The sequence below is a fragment of the Neolamprologus brichardi genome, chromosome 9 (genome assembly GCF_056152115.1).
Source record: "Neolamprologus brichardi isolate AB-2024 chromosome 9, ASM5615211v1, whole genome shotgun sequence".
Classification (NCBI taxonomy): Eukaryota; Metazoa; Chordata; class Actinopteri; order Cichliformes; family Cichlidae; genus Neolamprologus; species Neolamprologus brichardi.
Window position 1 is genome coordinate 41,039,443 of NC_142112.1, and position 25,761 is coordinate 41,065,203.

The following is a 25,761-nucleotide window of genomic DNA, read 5'->3' on the forward strand; positions in this document are numbered from 1 at the left end:
CAATGTGCCCTGAACCAAGGTTACACTGTAACCGTACGTTCTCCAGAGGCCTGTTAATGAACTTATCATTTGATTCAGGTGTGTTGACCCAGGGTGAGCTCTAAAACCTGCAGGACACCAGACCCTGAGGCCTGGAGTTCCCCACCCCTGCTCTATAACCTTGGTTCTGTGATATAACAGACCCCGCCTCCTCCGTCAGCTGGAGTCGATGCTTCCTGATGTGAAGGTTTCTGCATGTTCTGATTGGTTGGAGAATAAAGTGTCCAGCTGAGTCCATTTTACCTGAATGTGCTGACGCTCAGCGGTCACAGAGGCTGTATGGATGGCGCCCCCTGCAGGGACACAGCTGAGCTGTGAACCAATCATTGAGCTGTACAACTGTCTGAGATCATGTGAATAAATTTGTACCTGCAGATAATCAGTGATGTTTGACTGCTTTGTGTGCAGCAGAGCTGTTTGCTCACAGCTGGACTGAGGTTTCTATTTACACGAGACAACAGGTGCAGAAGTCTTGAGCCACCCCTCATCTCTTTACACAGGTCTTCTGTGGACACTGCTGTTTCCACTCCTGTCCATTCCTTGTACCTGACATTGTCACATAGGGCTGTGCGATATGACCACAATCTCATATCCCGATATAAGACATCTATAACGATATAAATCACAAAAATGTAACATTTTCTGTCAACTCTGTGAATCTCGGGCAGCTCGACTTGTGTGAAGTGTTTCCAGCTGGGCGTCGTGTAGCTGGAGTCGAGTGTTTTAACCGATGCATGAAACGATACATTTTAGACATAAGTTGTAACGGCGCCGTTTTCTTTGTATTTATTACACGGCGTGCTGCGGGGAAAAGCCTGTTCTAACGTTTGAGTCTAAGGTTTATTTTTTAGCACCCGGCGTCTTTTTAACTTCTCATCCGTAAATAATCTGCTCTGTGGTTCAGTTTATTTTGAAAAGTCTCAACAGGATCTTGAGCTTTATTGTGAAAGGTTTATGTGGAACATAAACAAGCAGATATGCGATGCTGTTACCGTCGTTGTTGCTAACGACAACGCATAAAAACAGGCGCTTGTCCGTCTGTAGTGTGGTTATATTACATATAAGAGAAAGAGAGAACTTTAAGACATTAATAACTACAGTAACCATCAAAACATGAAAAATATTGCTGTCAACGGTTTATTTTGCAACACCACGAAACAAACGATAGCGTAAAATGAAACGACAGACGTTATATCGTCATCGATATATATCGTTATATCAAACAGCCCTAGTGTCACATCTCAATCATTCAAGCATCAAAAGGCTCCTAACGCGAGGGATGAGTGTTGTCTGCACACCTGAGCAAAGAGCTCAGTGTGTTTGTTTTGTGTGTTGTTTTTGTCAGCGCTATGCTCCCAGCAGTCACACAAACACATTTCTTTAACTGACCTTTTAAACTGCCAAAGATAACACAGTTAACTCCTCCTGCACACCGATTGGTCAACGTCAATATCAATGAAATCATCTGACTGAACCTTGAGAAACCACAGAAGCAGTGATTTAACCGTCTTTAATGAAACCATGATACAGACAAATAAAGTTTGATTCAAACTCCTTCTACCATAATCTCAGCTGATCTGTGACCAGCCCGCCAGCCAATCAGCTGCCTCTGCTTGTCTTTGAACATCACGAGACCCTCTGAGAGCGCCGTCTGTTTGTCGAACCCTGCAGAGCCGCTCGGGTGCATCAAGACTCCGTGAGCGCGCTCGCTGCTGTCAGGTGGCGTCCAGCTGCTGAGCGGCGTCCACGTCGTCCTCAGACAGTTCTGCCGCGCAGTCCACCACTGTCTCCTCCTGTTTGTACGTCAGAACCGCGTCGTCGTCAAAAAGGATGGGCGGGGCCTCCTCGTCTGGCGGTGTCCCAACACCGTGCATGCGCTTCCTGTGCTGCTGCAGGTTGCCGTGGCGGTTGAAGCGGGCGGAGCAGAGGTCGCAGGCGAATGGGCGCTCCCCGGTGTGGATGATGACGTGCCTGGCGAGCTGCGAGCGACACTTCTTGTCCTTGCCGCAGATGTGGCAGACGAAACTCTGCGGCAGGCGCGCCCCATTGGCGTGGACGACCTCTCGGTGCCTCTTCAGGTGGCTGAGGCGGCGGAAGCGGCGGCTGCAGAAGTCGCAGGCGAAGGGCCGGGCGTCGCTGTGGATGGTGGAGTGGCTCGCCAGCAGCGACCGAAACTTGAACACCTTGCTGCAGACGGTGCACGGGAACACCTTCTCAGAGGTGGCGGTGCTCCTCCTGCGGCCGGCGCTGGCGTCGCCCGCCCTGACCCGCAGGTGCACGCGGACTTGGTGCTGTTTGAGGCAGGTGGCGCGCTGGAAGCTGCGCAGGCAGACGCCGCAGCGGTGAGGCTTGTCACCTGTGTGGATGCGGGCATGAGCAGCAAGCAGCGCCTCAGATTTGAGCCGTTTCCCACACACGCCGCAGGCAAACGGGGCGTCCGGTGGGCTGTCTTCGCCATTGACGTGGTTGCTGTGGACCAGGACTTTGTGGCGTTTGAGCTGGTACTGGCGAGCGAACTTGCGGCCGCAGATGTCGCAGAGGTGCGGCCGCTCACCTGTGTGCGTCTGGAAGTGGACGGCGAGCTGCGACCTGCACTTAAACTCTTTGCCGCAGAAGTCGCAGAGCAGCGAGCTCGGCCGCGGGGGCTCGGCGGTGCCGTCCACGTGCACGACCTTCTTGTGGTGCTCAAGGTCGTTGGCCCTCATGTAGGCCTTGGGGCAGAGGTCGCAGCTGTGCGGCTTCACCCCCGAGTGGATGACCTCGTGCGTCTTGAGCCGCGAGCGGCAGCTGAACGTCTTGCCGCAGACGGCACACAGCCACGCCTGAACCTGCCGCTGTTTCTCCCGCTTGGCGACGCCGTCTGGATGCAGCCGATTCAGGTGGTGCTGCAGGTTGTCGCGGCGATTGAAGCGCAGTTCACACAGGTGGCAGGCGAACGGCTTCTTCCCCGTGTGGATGAAGGAGTGGCGAGCCAGACTCGACTTGTTCTTCATCACTTTGCCGCAAACGTCGCACACGGTGCTGTCGAGCTCCAGCTTCACTGCGGCCACATCCTGGGAGTCCGCCCGCAGGGCTCCTGGCGCCGCAGGCAGCGCAACACCTGCAGGGACACGAGAGGAGCTAAACCAACATCAGATTAATCCTGACTTACACAAGAGTAAAAAACAACCTCACGACGAGTTAAAGTCGAGTTAAACGAGTCTAAATAAAGTGTGAATAATGAACTTAATAGTTTTAAGCTACAAATATTAAACGTCAGTAAAATCTGACTCACCTCCTTCAGATGGAGTCCAGGTGGGGTCAGCTGTGACGTCCTCCTCCACCGTCATGACCTCCGCCTCCTCCTGTTGGTCAGTGTCAGATGACTCGTGGCGGCGGCGACTCTGTTTGTCGGTGTTGGAGCTCTGAGGTACCGACCGTCTCCTCTGGGTCCTGGACTTGGCTGGGGTGGGTTCATCGGAGAGTTTGGGGGCGGGGCGGATGATTCTGGTTCTGGTCCTGTTGGTGGTGCAGTGCTGCAGCAGAGCGCCCCCGTCTGGTCCGTCAGCTCGGACGGCGATGCACTGCAGCAGCATCGCAGACGAGCCTGCACACAAAGACCGGCGTCAGAGCGGGACGAGGACTCAGAGTCTGTGATGCAAACTGACCGACAGGATCATCACTGACGGGTGGATCATGGTTTTATTCGTGTAATGCACAGACTACAAACACCACTATCACTGCTGTGCACTAACTTACCTGCAACAGCCCACACTGGAAATGCAAACACTGTTTATTTTTCTCATATTTTTACTGTGGGACTTTAATGCGTTAATTGTGATTAATTTGTTTAAAAAAAAATGCATTCCAAGCAAAGGGGAACTATTGTCAGTGCATGATTTCCTTTTACACCAATTACAGTGATGCACAAAACAAAGCTACAAACAATCAGAAGAAAGCACATTGCTGATCAGAGGCAAATTTCATTTCCAAACACTACCCAATGGAAGCTTTGATAAAAGTGAGGTTTTGTGCAAACTGCAAAAATGAGTTTGGATACCACCCAAAGCATTTCAACCTTACGGTACCATCTAAAAAAACATGTTTCAGTGAGCACAGGAACTGTGGAGCCGACCAAACCTGATGAGATGACCAAAATTAGTCAACATCGGACAAACTATGTTACCATCTCCCATAATGGATTGCTCTGGACTGTAGACCACTACCAGTGGTAGAAGATAGGGGGTGCTACAGTTTGCGTCAGCTGATCCAACTTTCCAACTGCCTGAAGGACTATTTAAAGTAAAATTCAGCTTTTTGACACTGAAAAGCAAAATGAGATGTATTACAGACAGCCCTGCAAATATGGAGGAACTACAAGACTGGGGCAACAGAAAAGCCACTCATACAGGATATCTCCAACCCTGGGTGTGGTGTCTCATCTGCTAAAGTATCAAGAGGTTGTTTTTGCTGCTTTAGACAAACAAAAGCACCAGCTGGTCATTTTAACTCCACCAGAGCTGGTAAACCACCAGAGCTGGCCACTGTTGTTGAGCCATGCAGGTAAATAAAACTATTTAACTTATTGTTACTGTTTCTTCAAAATACTCTGTAGTTGACAGTTATTGTGGAGATGAATGATGCCTTTGTTGAGCTGTCTACTACAGGAGTGTGACTGACGTGTCTCATGTTCAGTGGTTTTACCTGCTTTCTGCCACCTGCATCACACCATGGAGGTCTCTGATGATGACTCAAACTACACGGTGAAATTTAAGACCGCCTTCACAAAGGACCTGTCCCAACCATCAGTGGCTCCCGATAGCTGCTGTGCTTCACACTTTAAGGATTTAAGGCAGTGGTCCCAAACCCCCAGGCCACTGTCATTTGGTACCGGACTGCAAGAGTTGAGGCTCGGGTGTGAAATTGATGGTTTTCAGGTTTTTTATCGTTAACTCTGTTTCCCTGGGTCTTTTCCTGTGTTGTAGTTGTGTCTTATTTTGAAAGAAAAATTACACGTTACCATAGCAACCAGAGAGCATTAAAGGGCAGAGAGAAGGATGTTACTCTCAATGTTGTTGGTGCATTTCAGGAGAACGCTGCTAATAAAGTTACACAAGTACACAGTAAATTTGCGTTTATTATTTAAAATACCACCGTTCATGCCTCAGTCCTGTCAGTTTACTTTGTTGTATTTATCTGGGACACCTCAAAGGCCGGACCGTGGTGCAAAAAAGGTTTGAAACCACTGATTTAGCGCGTCTTGCAAGGGGAGAGGGAGAAGAGGTTTGGACCAGCCCTGCTGCAGTAACAGTGTGACAACGCCACCACAGAGGAGCCAGCAGAGACAAAGAGCCTCCTCTCTGATTCAGACGAGGAAGCCCTGTGGCTGGCCTGGCCCTGAGTTTGTACACAGCAGAATGCACCATCAGCCAGACAGACGGCTGCAGTGGTGGTCCAGCTGAGCAGCGACCCACCCACACCTTCTGTCCTGGCCTGCAAGTATCTGATTGGTCCTGCCACTCCTGTCCCATGTGACAGACTGTTCTCACCTACAGTAACATAGCAACAAAATTAGAGCTGCTCTGAACATGTGAACAGTTTGTTAACACTGTTTTAGCCTAATGTACAAACTAATGTTGGCTGAAGTTACTCAGAGTTTAAAGGTGAAGAGTGCAAGAAGAAAAACTGCACTTTATGTTTTTATTATTATTATTATTATTATTTAAAGACAATATCATTTTGGAAATGTACTTAAAGTAACACTTTATTTTAAGTCAATTTTATCCAGGGATATTATTTTTGTTTCTCTGTTTTGAATTGAAATGTAGTTTAAATGCCTTTTCCCCATAAATTAAAAGAGCTTGAGATTACAATAGTCATGTGTGTGTCTATTATTTGATTCTGTCGCACACCTTTAAAATTAAAAAAACATTTGTGCTTCGGAGCAGATTTTCTTGTGCGATTGATTGAGATTAATTACAAAGCCTCTAACAATTATATTTGATATTTTTTGATTCATATGTATAGAGTGCAGCAGAATTGTGCACCTCACCTCCTTATTTCTACATGTCTGCACTGAGTAGATGCTCTACATCGCATTGTACATGTGACAACGATATTCTATTCTATTCTATTCTATCCATTTGAAACAAACCTGGTTCAATCATTATCACCTCTGAGGGCGGTTTACAGGGAGGCCGACCACCACTTTTCTTCTTCTGTAGTAATTATTTCTTAACATCAGTTCTTATTAATAGTCTTGCTAACGTTAAAGGGATGGTTGGCTCCACAGAGCTCTGACTGTCAGCCTGGCTACAAACCTGGGGTTGTTCTTCTTCAGTGGATTGGGGCGAAGACGCTCAGGGCGGCAGCGCTGCGTCCTTCTGTCAGAAACGCATCATCACGCCTGGCCTCAGATCAGCGCCTCACTTCAAAGTTCAGACTAAATTAGATCTATCAGAACTGACGCAACGATCTAAGCTGACTGATTAAACATTCCACCTTAAAAGCAGCCCATGAGGTAAAGGTGGAAATAAGTCCAGTAGCTTCTCGTGACGGAGACGCACCATCACCACTGCTGAGATGTCCGAGAGACCGTCAGTGGCTCACAGATACTCAGCCAATGGGTGAGAAGGAGCCCAAACAGCCACTGCTAACAGGGCAAGCAGCGCGGCGTACGGTCTCTCCGACCTCAGCTCCACGCGGGGTCGTAGGAAGCGTTAACCTGCAGGGGTGCACCTTTTCCAGGGCAGTGAGAAACAGACCTCAGCAGTGCGTCAAACACCTTTAAACCCCAAACTGTCAAAATCCATCAGAGAAGCTTCACCGACCAGCAACAACCCGGGAGTCTCAGAGCCGTGCACGAAGTGCAAACACAACCAGCCCCCACACCAGCGAGCAGGAAGCACCGCCCAACCGGACCCGTCACTATGACGACAACAGGTGACAACCAACGGGCTTCAGAACAAAAGATGGCAGCAGGTGAAAAGTTCAGGTGAACCTCAGTAAGAACCGGAACATAATTTTATTTAACAAGCAGCAAAAATATAGTAAAGACAGAACAAAGTGAGGTCACGATCAGCTGACTCTGATTTTATTTGATTTTTAGGGAAACTTAAAAATCTAATAATTTACATATTAATTAAAGTTTAAAACTAACATTTAAATCTTTTTTTCCCCCATTAAGTTCTTTGAAAGTTTCCTCCCTCCACCTGCAGGGCGGCGCTCTCACCTGAGTGTCTCCAGCTCAGCTGCTGACTCAGCAGGTCCACCTGGACGGCGGCGTCCCTCCTCTCTGCCGCCTCGCTCTGACAGCCCACCTCCTTCCTGTCCTCCTCGGGGCTCTCCCACTGGCAGCCCACCTCCTTCCTCCTCTCCTCCTCTCCTGCAGCTCCCAGCAGGAAGAGCTGCTTTCCTTCTGCGGGAGGCTCCATCTGCTACAGCGCCCCCTGCTGGTCCAAACAAACCACCGTCAGGTTATTTCAGCTGGTACCCGGACAGGAAGTAGTCACACTGACTCCGCCCACTAAGACTGAAGCGCGAAGAGTCACTCAGATCGATAAACAACGATTTCCAATCGATGAGAATTAACCGCTTAAATGTTTGAAGCTGCATCACGTGACCACGAATGCACTCTGAAGGCTTTAAAGAGCGTATGGAGTTAGACTCCTCTCGGCCACCGTACACAGGCTAAAACAGCGCAAACTGCGCTTCATTACACAGCCACGCCCCGTCCGAAGATCAGTTATCTGACCGTTAACAGGCGCCGACAATCTCATCAATAATGTGATTAATAACTTGATGTTTATCTATGAGAGCCGTTAGCGCCATGCTAACAGCAACTAGCAGAGGCTAACGGCCCTTTGACCGGCAGAGGAGCCACGGAGCGGCTTCAGGTACCTGAGAGCGGCGGAGTCCGGGGGCAGAGCTGTGAGCGGAGAACAGCTTCAGTATGAATCCGAAAACTCGGGAAAACAGCGAAACACAGCGGAACGGCAGGCCGCACACGCTCAGCTGCTGCTCTTCTTCTGCTCCTCTGTAGCTTCCTCCGCAGCAGCTCAGTGCTGCCCCCATCTCAGCGGCCACACCGGGAACTCTTCTTCTTCTTTATATTGTTTATTGGCGGTTGGCAAACAGCAAAATGGTGCATTAGCGCCACCAACTGGTGTGGAGTGAGCACCGAAATGACAAAAAACAAACAGACTATTCAAATCCTCCCAAACGAATGAGTCTGAATTAAAACCAAAATATGGCCCGATAACTTTCACTTCTAGAGTGCCTGTGAAATAAATCAAGCTAGTCCAGTTTCACTTTCATATCACCAAGCTTTCTGATCAAGTGTCTTCTTTTACCATCATATTTCTGACAATGCATTAAAACATGTTGTGTTGTTTCTTCTTCTCTATTGCAGTCACACTTTCCTAAACTGTGTTTTCCTATTAAAAACAACATGTCATTCAAACCAGTGTGCCCAAATCTGAGCCGAGCTATAACCGTCTCCTCTCTCCTGTTCCTTCCTCTGCTTCTCATTTCGTTTTCCTTTGGATTTTTCATCCTTTACTCTCTTCCTCCCATTGCTTTTGCCACCTTTCTTTCATTTTATGCTGTATTCTACTCTTGATCTCTGTCCTACTGATATCCATATCCACCAGCGGTCTCTTTACAGCTCCCTTTGCCATTCTGTCTGCTATTTAATTTCCCTTAACTCCATGATGCGCCGGTACCTATAAGAAGGTGACCATAAGCCCCATCATAATAACTCTGAATAATGTTTGCTGGATCTCTATCAGCATGCCAGGTCTGCAGTCTGAGTGACTGTCTTGCAAACTGGCCAATGATTAACTCGTCCGAGCATATCACAGATCTTAGTGGTCTTGTATCTTCAATCCACTGGACTGCTAACAGTATTGAAACCATTTCTCCCGTGTATACTCGTCACTGATCCTTTTCCCTACCTTAAATTCAGGAACAATAAATGCTATCCTGCTTTGGTTGGCTGTATTCCTTGATGCATCTGTGTAGATTTTGACATAACTGTAATACCGATTAATATATTCCTGCACTGTATGTGAATTTAAGATAAAAACTCCTGTTCTTGTTCTTTTTGTTCAGCAGTGTGAAATCGACTAAATCATCAGTGAGTATCATGGTGGTATCCGGATCGGCGACATCTCCAGCACCATCAGGCTGAGCACAGGAGCTCCTTGGGCTGTGTTCTCAGCCCTTGATCATCCCTCATGTGTATTTAGTCTCTGTGTTTCATTCAGTCTGTGTCGCGTCGTCTGTGTTCCCACCCTCCATGTTTTCACAGCCAGTCTTTGCATTCATAGTCATAGTTTTCTGAGTCTTCATAGTTTATCACAGTGTCAGTTTCCCAGTTTAGTTATGGTTTAGTTCAGTCACTGTGCTTCTGCCTTGTTTGAACTTTATGTCACCAGCCATAATAAAGGCTCTCTTTCAGTTTAAGTCTTATTCTACACCATCATTTCATGTCATAGTCACTTCAGTATTCAGGGAGGGTTACTGATTTTTACAGAAAATATTTGAAAAGGACTCCAGCTTTTACTGAACCTTTCAGTTTTACTGTGAACTTTGGGTTTGTACCCAAACTGTTTGCATAGTTATTCTCAGTTTTTACTCCAAATTCTGATTTTAACTGAACTTCTGATCCTGTCCTTACTTAGTCTGTACGTGTACTGGGTTCCACTCTTGGCTTGGACCGGCACAATCATCTCAACCCTGACAGCCTTTGAATCTAAAGACCTGTGGGTAGGGTAGGGTTAGTTTCATTGTTGATTTGTTTTTTGTTTTTTTTTTACAATTTCTGTTTAATCAGGGAACTGTTCTTAAGAAAAACGAAACAACTTAAACATTTACAAGCGCTTTACGTGCGTCGCCCAACACAAAGTATGATTGGCCGGCTCAGTGAGGTGACGGACACAGGCTGGAGAGTGTATACAGGTTTTATTTGTTATATTCTGGAATCAGCAACATAAATAAAAGCTTTCATTAAGTTCTCCTCAGCACCAGAGCCATTCATCGACAGGGTTCAGGCGAAGCCACACCCACAGGACCGGGCTGAGACCGCGACCTGCGATTCTGTTGGCGAAACGCTAAAATTGTCCACCATGATTGTCTCTCTCTGTGTGCTTCAGGAGAACGAGGATGGCATGGACACCAAGAACAAATGAAGGAATAAATATTCTTCTTCCTGCTTCCCGCTGCTCTATGTACATTATTAACAGTCTGAAACAGCAGCTGGCCCCGCCCACCTGCTGCATGACGACACAACAAAGAAACACTGAAAACCACAAAGTGTTGGGAGTCAAGGACCAGACGAAGGACGATGTGCTTCGATGTTTCCAGTTCAGTTACTTTTAAATCTGAAGCAGCAGAGATTAAACGTCAGAGAGGAAAACGGACGATGACTCTCAACGTGTCTTTAAACATCCTTAAACATCTAAGTGGAAAAAAGAAGAACCATGACACTTTTTTTCCTGTGCTTTCTGAGGTTGGACCAACCAGAATCATACACAAGTCCTCAGGTGGAGAACATGAAACATCTCTTCATTCTCAGCAATGAACTCTGTGAGTGACACAGCTCTGCAACAACGGACAGCAATTGGCCTTGAGTTGAGGTTATTTTGAGGATCCAGTTCATCAACTTGATCAGTTTTTCTTCTGTTGTTTGGCTCATTGGGGTTTATTGGTTCCTCAAACTGGATCGTACTGATGGTCCATGATGACATGAGGTATCATGGATCACTATATCCTGGTATCTCTCTGCCATCTCTGTGTCCTCCTCACATATTTCTGTAACTGATTAAACCAAACCTAACACATCCACATCGCTCTGTAGAGATTATGAATCCACGTCAGACTCATCAGAGGAAAGTTTTTAAAACCTGTGAAAATCTGAAACATGTTGGCATTTTTACTTGATGATACACAGAAATAGGGATGGGTATTGATAAGATTTTCACGATTCCGATTCCATTTTCGATTCTGTTTAACGATTCGATTCTTTATCGATTCTTTTTAAAAAGGAGAACACTAAGGTCGATTAGCTTAGATCTTTGTTTTATATCTTCTCTTTGAACAAGATGGAAATTTAGGAGTAACATGGCCTTACAAACCCAACAGTGAGATCTTAAGAGATCCACAGCCTACGGCTCTTCAATGGGGCGTCACAGGGTCCCCAGGAAAAAAAATTGTAAATGTAAAATAATAAAATAAATATTCTTCTGTAGCAATAACAAAGTATAACATAAATGATTCTGTAGCAATTACACAAGAATATCCAGTAATGTCCCTGCCTACAATTAAACACATTCACTTACTGAAAATCATCTGCTGTGGCAAACGGCTGCAAGCCTTTGACCACAAACTGAGTCACTGCTCGGTGACGTTCGTCTATCCTGGCCTGAAAGGAGACGCTACGGTAGACTGCAGCGAGAACTGCCAGCATCTGAGCCAGACTCTGTCTCATCATGGTCACCTAAACGCACAGTAATGGCAGGTTTGTAATAAGGCAGATCGCGCTAACATAATCTGCACTGTTAGTTGATTATTTACCTGCATTAACGGGAGAGGACGTGCAAACGTTACCGCTGCTGCTGGGCTGAGATTCACGAGTCCGGAGTTAAAAACAGGACATTCATTTAAGGTCATCGTGTGTTTGTGAGCAAATGCTTTTGCATATTCGTAGTGTTTCCTCCCTTAAATGAAATATCTACTTTGCAAGTATTGCAAGTTGTCCTGTTGTCATCTGTTCTCGTAAAGTATAACCAAACTTTTGAGGCGCCGTGTTTCCTGCCAGGTAAATGACGCTCCGCAACGTGGTGACGTCATTTGGGGCGACTGGAATCGATAAGGGAATCGTTTGCAAAAATGGCAAACAATTCCAAGGAATTGAAACAGAACCGGGTTCGATACCCATCCCTACACATAAATAAAGACAAATATATATATTAACAAATGTTGGCATCATTCAGCTTCTAATCATGACTGTGCTTAATTAAACACAATAATGAGCCTGAGCTCTGATGTCATGTACACCAGCGGTCCCCAACCCCCGGGCCACGGACCGGTCGTTTGGTAACAGGCTGCGAGAGTTGAGGCTCGGGTGTGAACTTTATGCTTTTTATCGTTTTTTAAACCGTTTTTATCGTTAACTCTGTTTCCTGAGTGTTATGAATAAATCTTCTTTTTTTGGTAGCAGTTTTATTTTGTTGTATTTATCCGCAACACCTTAAAGACCGGTCTGTGAAAATATTGTCGGACATGAACCGGTCCGTGGCACAAAAAAGGTTGGGGACTGCTGATGTACACAACTTGACCAATGGTGAACTAATCACTAATTACTTGCTGTGATCATTTCATACCAGACAGCTGCCAGCACTCACTACATCTTTATAAATACGCGTGTCTGCAGACTCTGCTACTTTTGGCAGACTCTCGGCTGCGTGTCTGCAGACTCTCGGCTGCGTGTCTGCAGACTCTCGGCTGCGTGTCTGCAGACTCTCGGCTGCGTGTCTGCAGACTCTCGGCTGAGTGTCGGCAGACTCTCGGCTGCGTGTCGGCAGACTCTCGGCTGCGTGTCGGCAGACTCTCGGCTGAGTGTCGGCAGACTCTCGGCTGCGTGTCGGCAGACTCTCGGCTGCGTGTCGGCAGACTCTCGGCTGCGTGTCGGCAGACTCTCGGCTGCGTGTCTGCAGACTCTCGGCTGCGTGTCGGCAGACTCTCGGCTGAGTGTCGGCAGACTCTCGGCTGCGTGTCGGCAGACTCTCGGCTGCGTGTCGGCAGACTCTCGGCTGCGTGTCTGCAGACTCTCGGCTGCGTGTCTGCAGACTCTCGGCTGCGTGTCTGCAGACTCTCGGCTGCGTGTCGGCAGACTCTCGGCTGCGTGTCTGCAGACTCTCGGCTGCGTGTCTGCAGACTCTCGGCTGCGTGTCTGCAGACTCTCGGCTGCGTGTCGGCAGACTCTCGGCTGCGTGTCAGCAGACTCGGCAGACTCTCGGCTGCGTGTCGGCAGACACGTGTTCTGACAACTCTGGCTCTGTGATGTCTGCCAGATTTGGTTTGATTTTGAGTCTCTTTGGGGGAAGAGTTGGCAGATTCAAATTGGTGAAGTTTGTTTGGTTAAATAAGTTTTATCATAACTGGCCAGACTATGGCACTCAGATTCAGGCCGAGTGACTTCCTCTGGCCTCCTGGGCTTGGGCCTCTGCAGGGTCAAACCATCTTAGCTACCTTGGTCAGCGTGATCCAGCCACCTTTCAGTCCTGTTTCCAGAGGGATGATGAAGTTCACACTTCTTGACATGACATGAATTCACAAATGAAAGTCTGATTTTAGGGTCCCTTCAATCTCAGAGGTAAGAGGGTTTATGCGAGAGTTAATGATTCTCCGCGGACAGCAGCTTCTTCCTGACAGGTCAGCTGATTTCAACCAGCAGTCGGACACGGTTAAAGATTCCTGTACAAAACATGACTGCAAGGACATCCTGTTTTGAATCCTGGCTGTAAGGACTTCCTGTGCTGGTGGTGGGGATGGCTGACAGGTGAGGCCACCCGCTCTGATGGTGTTTTTATCGTTTCAGTTTCATTGAAACAACAAAAAGGGTAAAAAAAACACAAAGTGACACGAGGTGAACGCTGAGCGTCGCTCACAGAATCCAACAGTTCAAACCAGGCAGTGTAAACATGCCTTCATCCTCCTCCTCTTCTTCAGTAGTCTCTCTGCTCCTCCTCCTCTGTGTTGAAGGAGGCTCTAAGCAGAGTTCAGGTACTCCAGAGCGACTTCGTAACAGAACTTATACTGTTCCTATGGAAACACAGACATCACATGTCATTCACATTTTTAAAAAGAAACACTTTTTATTACACAGTATGGTGTAAAAACAACTCAGTATCCACTACGGTCACTGGACACTCCACGTGTTCAAGTTCACCATCACCTTCTGTTTTCCTGAGGTACAGCACAGCTTGGACTTATGCTTTGGGTCATTATGTTGCTGTAGGATGAACCCCTGATCAACTAGGTGCATACAGTGTTTGTACTATGTGCTATGCTTTCATGTCAGACTGCAATGAGACATTAAACTGCATAACTTTCAATAAAAAAATGGAAAAATTGGTGTGTCCTAAAACCTTTGACCGGTAGTGTATGTTTATAGAATACAATAATTATTATAAAACATGACAGAAAATTATGAATAATAATAATCATAATTATAATAATCATTATATTAATATTAATAATAATAATAATAATAATAATAATAATAATAATAACAATAATAATAATAACAACAATAATAATTATTATAATAATTATATTAATTATTATAATAATTATAATAATTAATATAATAATAATTATAATAATAATAATAATAATATATTATTATTACTGAGAAAATGTTCCTATATTTTAGTCTTAAAAAATACAGTCATGGATTCAGTGTTAAGTTCCTCTTTGATTTTCTGTAAAATTAACCTTTTTTCATTTTAGTCATGAAATACAAATACAAAATAATTTGCTAAACCACTGAAGAAATGGAGAATAGAAATAATAATTATTAAAGTTAAAGCGAGCCAGTGTCTGTGATGAAGGTTGGTGGTTACCAGCAGGTCGACCATGTTTGGCTTGTTGTTCCTCAAAGTTTTTACAGCGTGAAAAACATCAACGCAGCGCTGCTGACGCAACATCTCACACACGATACTGATACTGCAGAACACGCCACTGCGACCTCCGCCATTCCTGAGGAGGAGACAGGAGAAAGGAGACCTTTGACTTTTGAGTTCTCTGTCAACAGTTACATAAAGTAGCACATAAAAATATTACTGCATATATTCACAAGAACACCCCTCAAAAACAAAAACATTTACAGTTGTCATAAGCCAAGAACAAGCGAATCATGTACACTGTACACAAGACAAACAGAAATGAAATGATCCACACCTGCCACCATTATATAAGTAAATTCTATCATAATACATGCAGACACCAGACCTTTGAACATAAGTTGTAAATCTGCAGACCTTTACATTTTGTTTCTGCAGGTTAGCCAGATTCCCCTTTTTGCCCAACCCGAAGAAAGCTGCAAAGATAAATCTGATTCCATTGTGCTGCTGTTTTTGGGACCATAAATGAACACTGTATTCTCCAGCACCTGTCCATATCCAGCCAACCACTGTTGCAGTAATGGCAAGAGAAGAAGCCTGGGAAATGTTGCAGGGTGTGCTCAGCTTGACAAAAAGCACAGTTACCCTCTACACTCGGTCCATATGTGCAACATGTCTGGTTGTGGCCATGGCCCCATGGACCACCCACCACCGAAGATCCACGGTGTGTTTCTCCACGTGAGGTCTGTACAAGGATTTCTAGCTACCTCTGGGAGAACCTGCAGCAGAAATACTACATCGACTCCGGAAGGTCTTCTTTGATCCTTTAGGAAAATCTATCATTTTGGTGCCCTAAAAGACCAAAGCCTACTTCTTAATCTACAGCAACACTGTGAAGACAGCGAAACCTTCCAAAACACCACCTTTTGTGCTCCGAACATTTTACTGTGCCTTTAAATGAGTTTTCCCCAATTTCTTCATCCTCAACTTAGAATCTTTTCAGTGTGCTCAACTGTTCATAGCTGACCACTCTCCTTATCTTTAGAACTGATTTTATAAACTCATCAAGATCTGGAAAATAATCCGTAGACTGTCCTCCAAATGTTCCATCTTAAAATGAGTTTATGTCTTGTAAGGAGTAGGATTGCTGATGCTCATCTTGTGAAACAATATCAGAAAACTGTGATGAGGAATCATCTTCAAACAAGTTCAAAGAACCTGCACCTCACCTGTCCTTGCCTCTGTCTGTTCACTGTTCACAGGAGGCGAACCCTCACTGGGGAGGGACGCCATGGCTCAAACTGGCCAATTAGCTAAACCTGCTCACTCTACACAACACAATGAAATAAACCTGTCTTACCTTGTAACTAACCAACTAACCATTAAGTTTGGGCGATTTTTCCAACCGACAGTCATCAGTCCAATAAATGACGACAGGCATTTGTTCAGACTTTTTGATGTGTGGACTGATTTGTGCCTTTAGAACTTATATTCTGAATCTCCTTCAGCAGCTCCACAGTCATTCAATGACTCACACTCCCAGCATGCAGTGTAGGAAGGAGAGGAGACCTTTGACCTCTAACACACAATGCTTCAACTGACAACCATAACTGAAAATGAATGCCAAATCAACATATGAACAACCCTCCCCTCCCACCATCAACCCCACCCAAACACAATAAACACAAAAATGAAGACAGAAACAGAAGACTCTCCATTTGGCTTTTTTCAAAAACTCAGAACTAAATTATTATCAGTTATTTTACACAAAACTCCATTAATTCCCCTTCAGTGTTGGACAACATCTTATAAACAAACTCTACTTTCAAACGTGCACCTACTGACCCTTTAAGCATAATTGCTAAATTAACAGATCCTGTTCCCTTCATTCTGTTCCTCCTTGAATGCCATATACTCATCTTAGCCTGACCTATTAAAAAATGAATCAAGCAAACCTTCCTACGCTGCGCTGCAGAGTACCTCGGACCCAGGATAAAGAGACCCTTCCAAGGCCAGCAAGCCAATGGCACAGCGATGAAAAAAGGCCAGATAGCCTTGGACAGCCAAGCCACAGGTGCTGCAGTGGTTCCTCAGTTGGACATAAAGACAGTGGTTCCCTGTTCTTAGATCCATCACTGCCCTGCTGTCCTCAGGCCTGCCAGCTTGGTTAGACCAGCATTTATGAGGAACCTCTGCACACTAGCAGTGCTGAGCTTTCTACTTGGTATCAAGGGATTGTAAAAAAGAGGCTCCTCACTAACATCACCATAAAATTGTTTTTAAAGTACAGAGAGACTGTTCTCAGTCTTCCAAGCAGTCAAAACAGACTGGTAAAGAGCAGAGGTCTGCAAAAGGTCCATGCCAGCTAGGTCTATGAGAAACAGGTGCTTGTCATATGTAAGGTCCTTTATTCTGTGAAGCAGCGTAGATGCAGTCTTGAACCAGGGTGGTTGTTGTCTTTGATAAAGATAACGTTGTGCTGTCTGAAGACGAAACGCTGTGATGTGGCTGTGAAGGTCAATCAAACTCTGACCCCCCTCTGACACAGGTAGAGACAGCACAGCAGACCTGGTCCAGTGAAGCCCTCCCCAGAAGAAATTAACCAGTCTTCTTTGTATCTCCTTGATAAGAAAAACAGCGGCACGGTGCCAGAGTACAGAAGCAGCCAAGATGTTAACAACCAAAGTCCTCCCCCTGTAGGACAACGGTGGCAGGACCCAAGTCCATCGAGACACCCGGGCAGCAATGTTTTCAACAACACCCTGCCAGTTCTTCCCCTGAAAGGCATCAGTCCCCAAAAACACTCCCGAACACTTCAGTCCCTCCCTGGTCCACTGTAACACCGGCTCCTCTTCATCAACCCACCCTCCCAACATGAAACCTTCACACTTTGACCAGTTAACCTTCGCGGAGGATGCTCGCTCATATAAGTCCAGTGTCTGTCTGAGTGTTTTAATATGGTTATAAAAACCGTAACATCATCAGCATAAGCTGACAATTTTACTGGACTTCCTGCTTCTTCAAAGGTCAAACCTGAGTCCCTGTCTAAGATGGTGTGAAAGGGGTTCAATGGCCAGCGCATCCCTGCCTGATGCCCCTCTGAGTTGGAACAGGCCGACTTAACCCTCCCCCACCTTTACCATGACAACAGTGTTTGAATACAGCAGTTTGATCCAAAAAATGAAAATGTTCCCAAACCCAAAAGCTTCTAAAGTTTTAAACAAATAGTGGTGATCAACTCTATCAAAGGCCTTTTCTTGATCCAGAGATAAAACCACCACATCCAAGTGTCTGAGCTTGGCCAGATCAATAATGTCTCGAATTAAAAACAAGTTGTCCATAATAGTCCTTTCAGGGACACAGTATGCTTGATCCACATCAACAATCATGTCAGGTCTTCAACCTGTTAGAAAGACATTTTGCAAGAATCTTGTAGTCTGTACAAAGCAAAGAGACAATCCAATGTTGGAGCAAGCCCAGGTCCACTTTCTTTGGCAGTAAAGTCAAAACTGCCCTCGTGCAACTTGTTGGCAAGATCCCAGTGGTCATACAGTATGTGAAAACCTCATGAATGTCCTCTCCTAGCAGCAGCCAGAATTCCTGGTAAAATTCCACAGGAAGACCATCAGCTCCTGATGACCGACCACCGTTGAGTTGTTGAACCGCTGAAGACATCTCCTCAAAAGAGATAGCAGACTCCAACACAGCCGATTCAGCCTCATCCAGCCGCGGCAGCGCCTCCAGTATCCTCACAGTCAGGGTCACACGGGTCAGCACTAAAGAGGCTGGCGTAAAAGTCAATGGCGAGCTTCCTCATTTCTACTGGGTCAGATGTTACCTTCCCATCTGGGAGCCTTAGGTGCAACATTTGGTGTGATTCGCAAACCCTTTTCTCCAGCTTGAAGAAAAAATCTGGTTGGGGCATCTATTCAATAGTAGAAATTCGAGTTCTTATAAGAGCACCTTTTGCTCTTTTGTGGAGAAACTTGCCTAAAGCCTTCCTCCTACTGCCCCAGGTACTATTTGTCTTATCTGTCCCACTCATGATCTTATCCTCTAGCATCTTGAGCTCTCGTTCTAAGTCTTCAAAGCAGTCTTTAACCGTGGCCGTTGCATGTGACGTGTATTGTTGGCAAAAAAGCTTAATCTGCGTTTTCCCCACCTCCCACCATTCAGCCAAATTGCAAAAGTAATTTTCCTTAGTTTCCAGTGACACCAGAAGTTAGAAAAAGCTCGACAGAAGTCTTTGTCATGAATCAGCTGCACGTTAAAGTGCCAGCCTGAACAAATGTTAGAGTGCATCAATAAGGAAATATCTGCAGTCACTAAATGATGATCAGAAACCAACAGGTGAAATCTCTGCCTTAACTAGTCGATTATTATACGTCTGATTGATACATAATCAAGCCTAGCTGCTATTAAACCCGATTCTTTGATCCCCATGATAGCACAGAGAAAACCCGACTGAGTGGTCCAAACATTTATAAATCTTTATTCAATCATCTACCCGCAGAGAGAGCCCCGCACAGCCCAAAGCCAGCTGCAGGATCTCTGACATTAGAAGCTAAACATGTGTCTCATATAGGTGTTATTTTGGTCCTTTACACGTCACACAGCCTCGATACAAACAACTCCTTCTGTGTTACTAGCTCCGCTTTTTCTGTCTGGTTTCCTGTATTTTATTAATATGCCTCTGCAGCTCTGCACTAAACTTCCTGTTTTTCAGTCTGGCTGAGCACTTGGTTTATGAGTCAAAACTGCTTTACAAGCCTTTATTATTAAAATACATAAAAAATATAATCAGAAAATAAGCACTAACAATATATATTTATCTTTAACACTGCCTCCACATTGCCCCAGAAACGTTCACATATGTGTCTTCTCTAGTTGTGGGGAGCTTTCTCCACCCATCAGTCAGAAAGATTGTGGATAAACGTGAGCCGAAGGTGGGTGAGGCTCTCCTGTGTTTCTGTCAACTGGAGGGTGTGCAAGTCCAGTCCCCTCCCACCACTATTGAACCACTATGTAATGGTGATAATTTATCATTGATTTTACGAAATAACCTCACACGACCTGCAGCGGAGTTGTGGGCGTGTACATTCATAAAGCAAAAGGTGTTCCCTTGATGGTTGCTTGTACTACCTGTGCCCTGCTCGAACTCACATACGGAGACGTGACAGCTGAAGGTGCCTAGAAAATAAAATTGCTACACCTGCACTGAGGTTAGTACCATGACTTTAAATACCTGCCCGCTCCAACTCGTTCCCCATTCTGTCTCATTATCTACAGTACTACTACAAACACACATCAATGTTTTTGTTCCTGCTGTTCCACCAAAACTGCACGCCTTTCTCTGACTCTACCCCATTAATGTTAAGCGTACCCACTCTCAAGCTCGCCATAAACACAGAGAGAAGAGGACGAGAAAGAGGGAACAGACAGTGAGACCCTTCCAAAAAATAATACTCCGAACATTTACTGTGGTTTTAAAGGAGCTTTTCCTTGTCTTTCCCTCCTCAACATAGTCAGGATCTCAGGCGGCATCTTTTCTGTTTGCTCAACTGTTCATAGCCAACAACTCTCCTTATCTTTAGAGTTTATAAATTGATCGACATCTGGAAAAAACTGTGACTTCCACAGACTGCCTGCTAAATGTCTCATCCAAAAAGCGATTTATATCTTCTAAGGAATACGACTGCTGATGTTCATCTTGTGAAACAATATCAGAGCATCGTGACAGGGAATCACCTTCAAACAAGTCTTCTTCCTCATTTTCTGCGCTCAAAGAACCTGAAATTACATTTTCATTTCCTACCTCACTTGTCGTTGCCTCTGTCCTGATTTTCCTGTCCTGTCTGTCATCTCTTCCACCCAGCCTGTGGAGCACTGGCTGCGATCTCCATTCTGTCACCCAACGCCGCTAGCAGCTCGTAGCTGGCTGTTCTCTCGTACCGACATCTACAGCACGCTCCTGCTCACTCGCTTCACTAGCATGGGCCTGCTGTTTACCTGTGTCATCGCGCACTTCGTGCTCTTTATGAGGGCAGGATGAGCGTTTATGGCCAACATGCACTTCATGCTAACTGTGCTTGCATAAACAGTGTACAAGCCGTGTGCGTATCTCACTTTAAACGACACTTTGAGTGTCTGTGAAGGATCGTTCAGGTACATGAAGCCTTCGTAGCGACTGAACGTGCTGCAGTCTGGCGTCTCTGCAGCCAAGACGAACAACACTGAACCCGCTAGCAAACTTTCCAAAGCAGGTCAGTTCCTTTTCAAGTAGTTCATTGGGGATAAACGCCATCTACGCAGGTCACCGTGTCCGGTGACCCGCGTGGCACAAACAACAAATCATCCAAAATGATCCCTTTTCAACTAACAGGTGAACCAACCGCTGCTCACGGAGAAAGGTAACCACAGCCTTGTTCATCCGAGAGCCGTAAGTTGTGTTCTCATGGCCCACCTGTTCACCAACAGCTAGCAGAACCTGCTCCACGTGTACTGCTGGGGGGGCCACCACCCTGGCCCCATGTCTAATAGACAGGGGAGGCGAACCCTCACTGGGGAGGGACGCCATTGCTCAAAGGAAAACTGGCGAATTAACTAAAACTCTTCACTTTACACAACACAATGAAATAAACTTGTTTTACCTTTTAACATAAAGTTTTCTGGAAAAAACAAACACACTCAGCAGCTCCACTCACCAAACACCTTCACACACCCATTCACTCAAACTCCCAGCATGCAGTGCAGGAAGGAGAGGAGAGGCAGGGGTTACATAGATGAGAATGAAAGCAGTATCAGCATCACTGTTTGTAGACTTAAATCACACCTTTCTTGGCTGCTACTTCAAAGCACATTGTGCGCTGTCTGTCCTGCGTGCTGCACAACAACATTCAATATTTAGTATTTACTGCTGTTTACACTTAGCTAGATTAATGCGATGGTGTTGTGTATAGTATGTTGCTTTGTTTTGTTTTTTTGTTTTTTTTGCTTGTTTTCTATTCTTTTTCTCTCAACAGGTGATCCCGGAGATATTTTTTTTCCCCCCTTTCTCACTGTCCCTCTCCCCTTCTGTTTTTCTTTTCCTTCCTCTTTCTTTCTCCCTTTCCTATCCCTCACTCATGTCTGTCCCGTCTGTAACAACTGAAAATAAAATAAAATAAATAATAAAAACAAAGGTCGATCAAATGGACCAATACGGCAATGCCATGATGATCCATTTGGCAAAATAAATCCATTGGGTATCCTTGTTGGTCTTCAGACAACAATTCTGACGGCTAAAGAACCAAATGGGACAGGCAGGAAAAAAAAAAGAAAAAAAAAAAAAAAAAAAAAAGAGAATGAAAGCAGTTCATGTTGTGACCACTAGATGGAGACAAAACACCACACAAACACGAACTTTATAACTACTGATACTGCAGTACTCTCTGCAGTACTGTGTGTATTTCCTGTGTAAGAAACAGTGATACTCTTGCAGTAAAGTAATGAAAACACAGTTTTCTTTCTGCAGTGTTATGTGTAGTACTGCATGTAATACTGTGTGGTACTCTTAAATAAAAACCCTGCCCATCAGGGTACTGTCTTTAGTACTGTGTGTATTAAAAGACAGTGTACTTTTGTAGTAGTTTGTGTAGTACTGTCTGCAGTACTGTGTGTAGTACAGTGTGTAGTACTGTCTGCAGTGCTGCGTGCAGTGTTGCGTGTACTCTTACAGGCAGTGGACGACGGTGCGTCCCTCGCCGCCGTCGTACTCCTCCTGCCACTTGTCCACCTGGTGCACGAGCTTGAGGAAGGAGCGCTTGGAGACGGGCGTGTCGCGGTACATCGGCCAGCCCAGGAACTGGAACTGCTGCACCATGCGGTACCCGTCCTGCGGCTGGAGACACAGGGAGAACCAGGCAGTCAAAACAAGCTCGCCCCAAACAACCAATGTATAATCAAACACTTCCCCAGAAGAACAGAGACATGAACCAAGTGCACCTCTAAACTAAACACTGAGGAGAAAGGAAGTAAGGAAACTGTGAAGGGAGAAAGGGAAAGGAAGTAAATAAATTTTAGGAGTAAAGAAGACAGGAAAGAACAGGAGAGAGGAAAGGAAGGTATATAATGTAGATGGAAGGAAATGAGAGGAAAGATATCAGGAAGCTTATTGAGACAGGGAAGTGGGAACAGCAAAGAAAGCAAAGACAGGTTCCTGTGAGCAGACAGCAGGCGAGAGCTTTAACTCAAACACCAGAATCAAGCTGCCACAGCGAGGCGGGTGGAGACGGGGATCAAACACAGCCGATATTTGTTGAGACGCATGGAGGAAACGAGGCCCTGAATCACAGCCGCACTCAAACTCAACCCGACGGGGAGGTGAGGAGGCTTAAATCAAACACATCCTGAGCTAAATCTGGTGCAGCAGGAGAGAGAGAGCGGAGGCTTGGATCAAACACAGGCGCAGCTCAGCTCTATTACACAGAAATCAAACCCGCCCTGAATATGTGAGGGCAAAACCAAACAGACCCTCCTGTAGGGTGACGCAGTTTTACTCCGTCAGGATCTGAAGACAAAGATAATTACACATCTACAGAGACGCCACGTAGAGGCGAGGCGGTTCTAACGATGGCGGCAGCGGAGACCTGAGAGAACAGCCATCGCCCCAGAGCCCTGACAGGACCGCCGCCACGATGGTGGTTCTCTCAGGGCTCGAGCACGGCAGAGACACTAATGGATGACTCAGCCGAGTCAGGAATCCTAGTCTCAAAGAAGACGGCCAACCCTGCACAGGGACGCACTGAGAAAGACGGAGGCTACGACGCAAAGGACAGCGTCCCCACAGTGAAGCACGGTGGTGGCAGTATTATGCTGTGGGCATGCTTCACTGCGTCTGGACCTGGGAATTTCATCGAGGTGGGTGGATCCATGAAGAAAGAAGGATATGTGAATGAAGACCTGAAGCAGTCAGGCTAAACTAGGGCTGAGTCATCACTTTGTCTTCCAGCATGTCAACAACCCAACGCATGTGTCGCTCCTGGTGAAGAACGCCCTCCAGAAGACCGAGGTGAGCGTGACAAAGCCCTGACTGTGGGCTGAGACTGGGCGTAAACCAGTGGACTTGAGTTTGGCTCAAGTTTGTTAAATTAAATCAATTTAATAAATCAAATTTCAGTGTATTTTATTTGACATTCAACCTACTGATACTTACAGAGTGAAGCCAGGATTTTACAGGAAACAAACGAAGGCTACGTCCACACGTACCCGGGTATTTTTAAAAACGCAGATTTTTCAATGCGTTTGCACCTTTCGTCCACACATAAACGGCGTTTTCAGTCACTGAAAACTGAGATCTTTAAAAACTCCTGCCTGGGTGGAGATTTTCGAAAACTCAGTTTTTGCGTTTACGTGTGGACGAGGAAAACGGAGAAAACGCAGCGTCAAAGGTGTGCGCCTATTTTGACGTCACATTGTGCGCCACGTTATTGTTTCAGTGATATGAATTTCTACAATGGCGGACTTGGACAAAATACTGTTACTGTTACTCTCTGCAGTGTTTGGCAGCGTGCTCGATGAAGTTTTTCGCTGTAGAAAGAAGTTTTCTTCCCACGCAGAGTTTACAGCAGGCGCTAATGTTTCTGTCACTTTTCACAGAATCAAACTTAAAGTAATGTGATTACTTCCAAGCTTTAAACGCTGCATGGTCGTACTCCCTCCAACACTCCATATTATCCACTGTTGATCTGCACACGTCTGTTGCTACCACGGACGTCGCACGCGCTCACGTCATTGTCATGCGACACTCTCACAAACAAAATAACGCTTTAGTAACGCAGCATATTCACGGGTAAGTAACAGTAATCTAAGCGCACCCTGGCTGTGTTGTAGATCCTGAAGATTCGGCTGATCACGTCCTCCTCCAGGTCAGCGGACACGAACTCCACCTGCAGCGAGCCGAGGCGATGCAGACCGTTCTCTGGCCAGTACTGAGGGCACAGCTAACACACACATGCACAACGGGAAGTTATTGATCGTGAGTTTTACTCCGCCCTCACCAAAGCACCTGTGCTATGATGTCATCATCACACACCTGTTCTAATATATCTGAAAATCTTTGAGTGCGTGTGTGGGTGGAGCTTCACCTGTGCAGGGTCGACATCATTCAGCATGACGATGGATGTGCAGTGGTAGTCGAGGACCAGGCGCCAGAAGTCCTTCACCGTGTTGGGCAAAGGATGCTGGGTAACGATGAACGCCGACGGCTGCTTGTAGCTCTGCATGACACGAGGTGAGTCAGACAGCAGGAAGTGATGTCACACAAGCAGACACAGCAGGGTGGATGTCACCGTTGTACACAGCCGTGCTCAGGATTGCACGATCTGATATCCTCGTGTTGGTGTTGTTCCCAGATCATCATACTAAAGGTTGTTCCAGGTTCAAGATTGCAAGTGACCAATCAGAATGTTGTGACGTCATACTTTTGCGACTTCGGGAAAAACCACCGTAAAACAAAAAACTGTACTTAAGCTGCGAGAAACCGCCTTTGTCCGCCGATCAACGGACCCTAACCCTTTAATAAACGCTAAGCAGAATTGATATTGTCTTTGCAACATTGGAATTTCATAAATGCACGAATGGGTTGGTGCGCAAAAGAATAACGTCACAATAATGTGATTGGTTACTTGCAATGTTGAACCTGGAACAACATTTTTATGATGATCTGGGAACAACACCAACACGACGATATCAGATCATCCCTCAGGATTTCGGACGTCGGTGTTTTCAGCAGATTTCTGAACGCGTGCTTCCTTCTTTGAACCTGCGTTAACTTTTTGATATTTTAAACACTTTCCTGGTGTTTCTATGGCGACAGCTGTCTGGCCGCCTCAGGCTGATGTGGGTGTAACGGACTCAGAGGCAGTGACGCTTGTGCCCTAACACTCTGCTGCATCGACACCGAGCAGCACTTGCTAATGTTAGCTTAGAAGAGAAGTCCTCTACTCACTATCGCCACCAAGTGACAGGCTCCCAGTATAACACAGATCCAACACATCTCCACATCAGGGCAACAAGCTGACCTGAAGAGCTTCACACAGAATTCATGAATGATCTGCGCTTAGCGAGAAAGTCGGTG

The 25,761-nt window shown here is 45.9% G+C and overlaps 2 protein-coding genes across 7 annotated transcripts in view; both read right to left on the minus strand.

Annotated features, from left to right (window-relative positions):
* Positions 1-1,535: 1,535 nt before the first annotated feature.
* Positions 1,536-8,095, minus strand: LOC102779144 (zinc finger Y-chromosomal protein 1-like). Of its 3 annotated transcripts, none has more exons than XM_087846696.1 (4): positions 7,918-8,095; positions 7,250-7,466; positions 3,314-3,625; positions 1,536-3,139 (listed from the first exon to the last, which is right to left on the minus strand). In XM_087846696.1, exons 2-4 carry the CDS (start codon positions 7,449-7,451, stop codon positions 1,755-1,757), a joined length of 1,899 nt encoding a protein of 632 aa, XP_087702822.1. In that variant the 5' UTR covers positions 7,452-7,466; positions 7,918-8,095; the 3' UTR covers positions 1,536-1,754. The 3 variants fall into 3 exon arrangements, with proteins under 3 accessions (XP_087702822.1, XP_006808178.2, XP_087702823.1); XM_006808115.2 differs by having other exon boundaries at positions 7,250-7,469; XM_087846697.1 differs by lacking the exons at positions 7,250-7,466; positions 7,918-8,095 and adding an exon at positions 6,339-6,547.
* Positions 8,096-9,966: 1,871 nt separating this feature from the next.
* LOC102779429 (receptor-type tyrosine-protein phosphatase mu-like) overlaps positions 9,967-25,761 on the minus strand; it is a 166,578-nt gene continuing 150,783 nt past the window's right edge. For all 4 annotated transcript variants that reach the window (XM_087846659.1, XM_087846658.1, XM_087846657.1 and 1 more), the window contains 5 exons: positions 24,770-24,901; positions 24,500-24,625; positions 22,361-22,524; positions 14,646-14,781; positions 9,967-13,842 (listed from right to left, as the gene is read on the minus strand). In XM_087846659.1, coding sequence (XP_087702785.1) covers positions 13,789-13,842; positions 14,646-14,781; positions 22,361-22,524; positions 24,500-24,625; positions 24,770-24,901 — 612 coding nt within the window. In that variant the 3' untranslated portion in view covers positions 9,967-13,788. The remainder of the gene's footprint in view (positions 13,843-14,645; positions 14,782-22,360; positions 22,525-24,499; positions 24,626-24,769; positions 24,902-25,761) is intronic.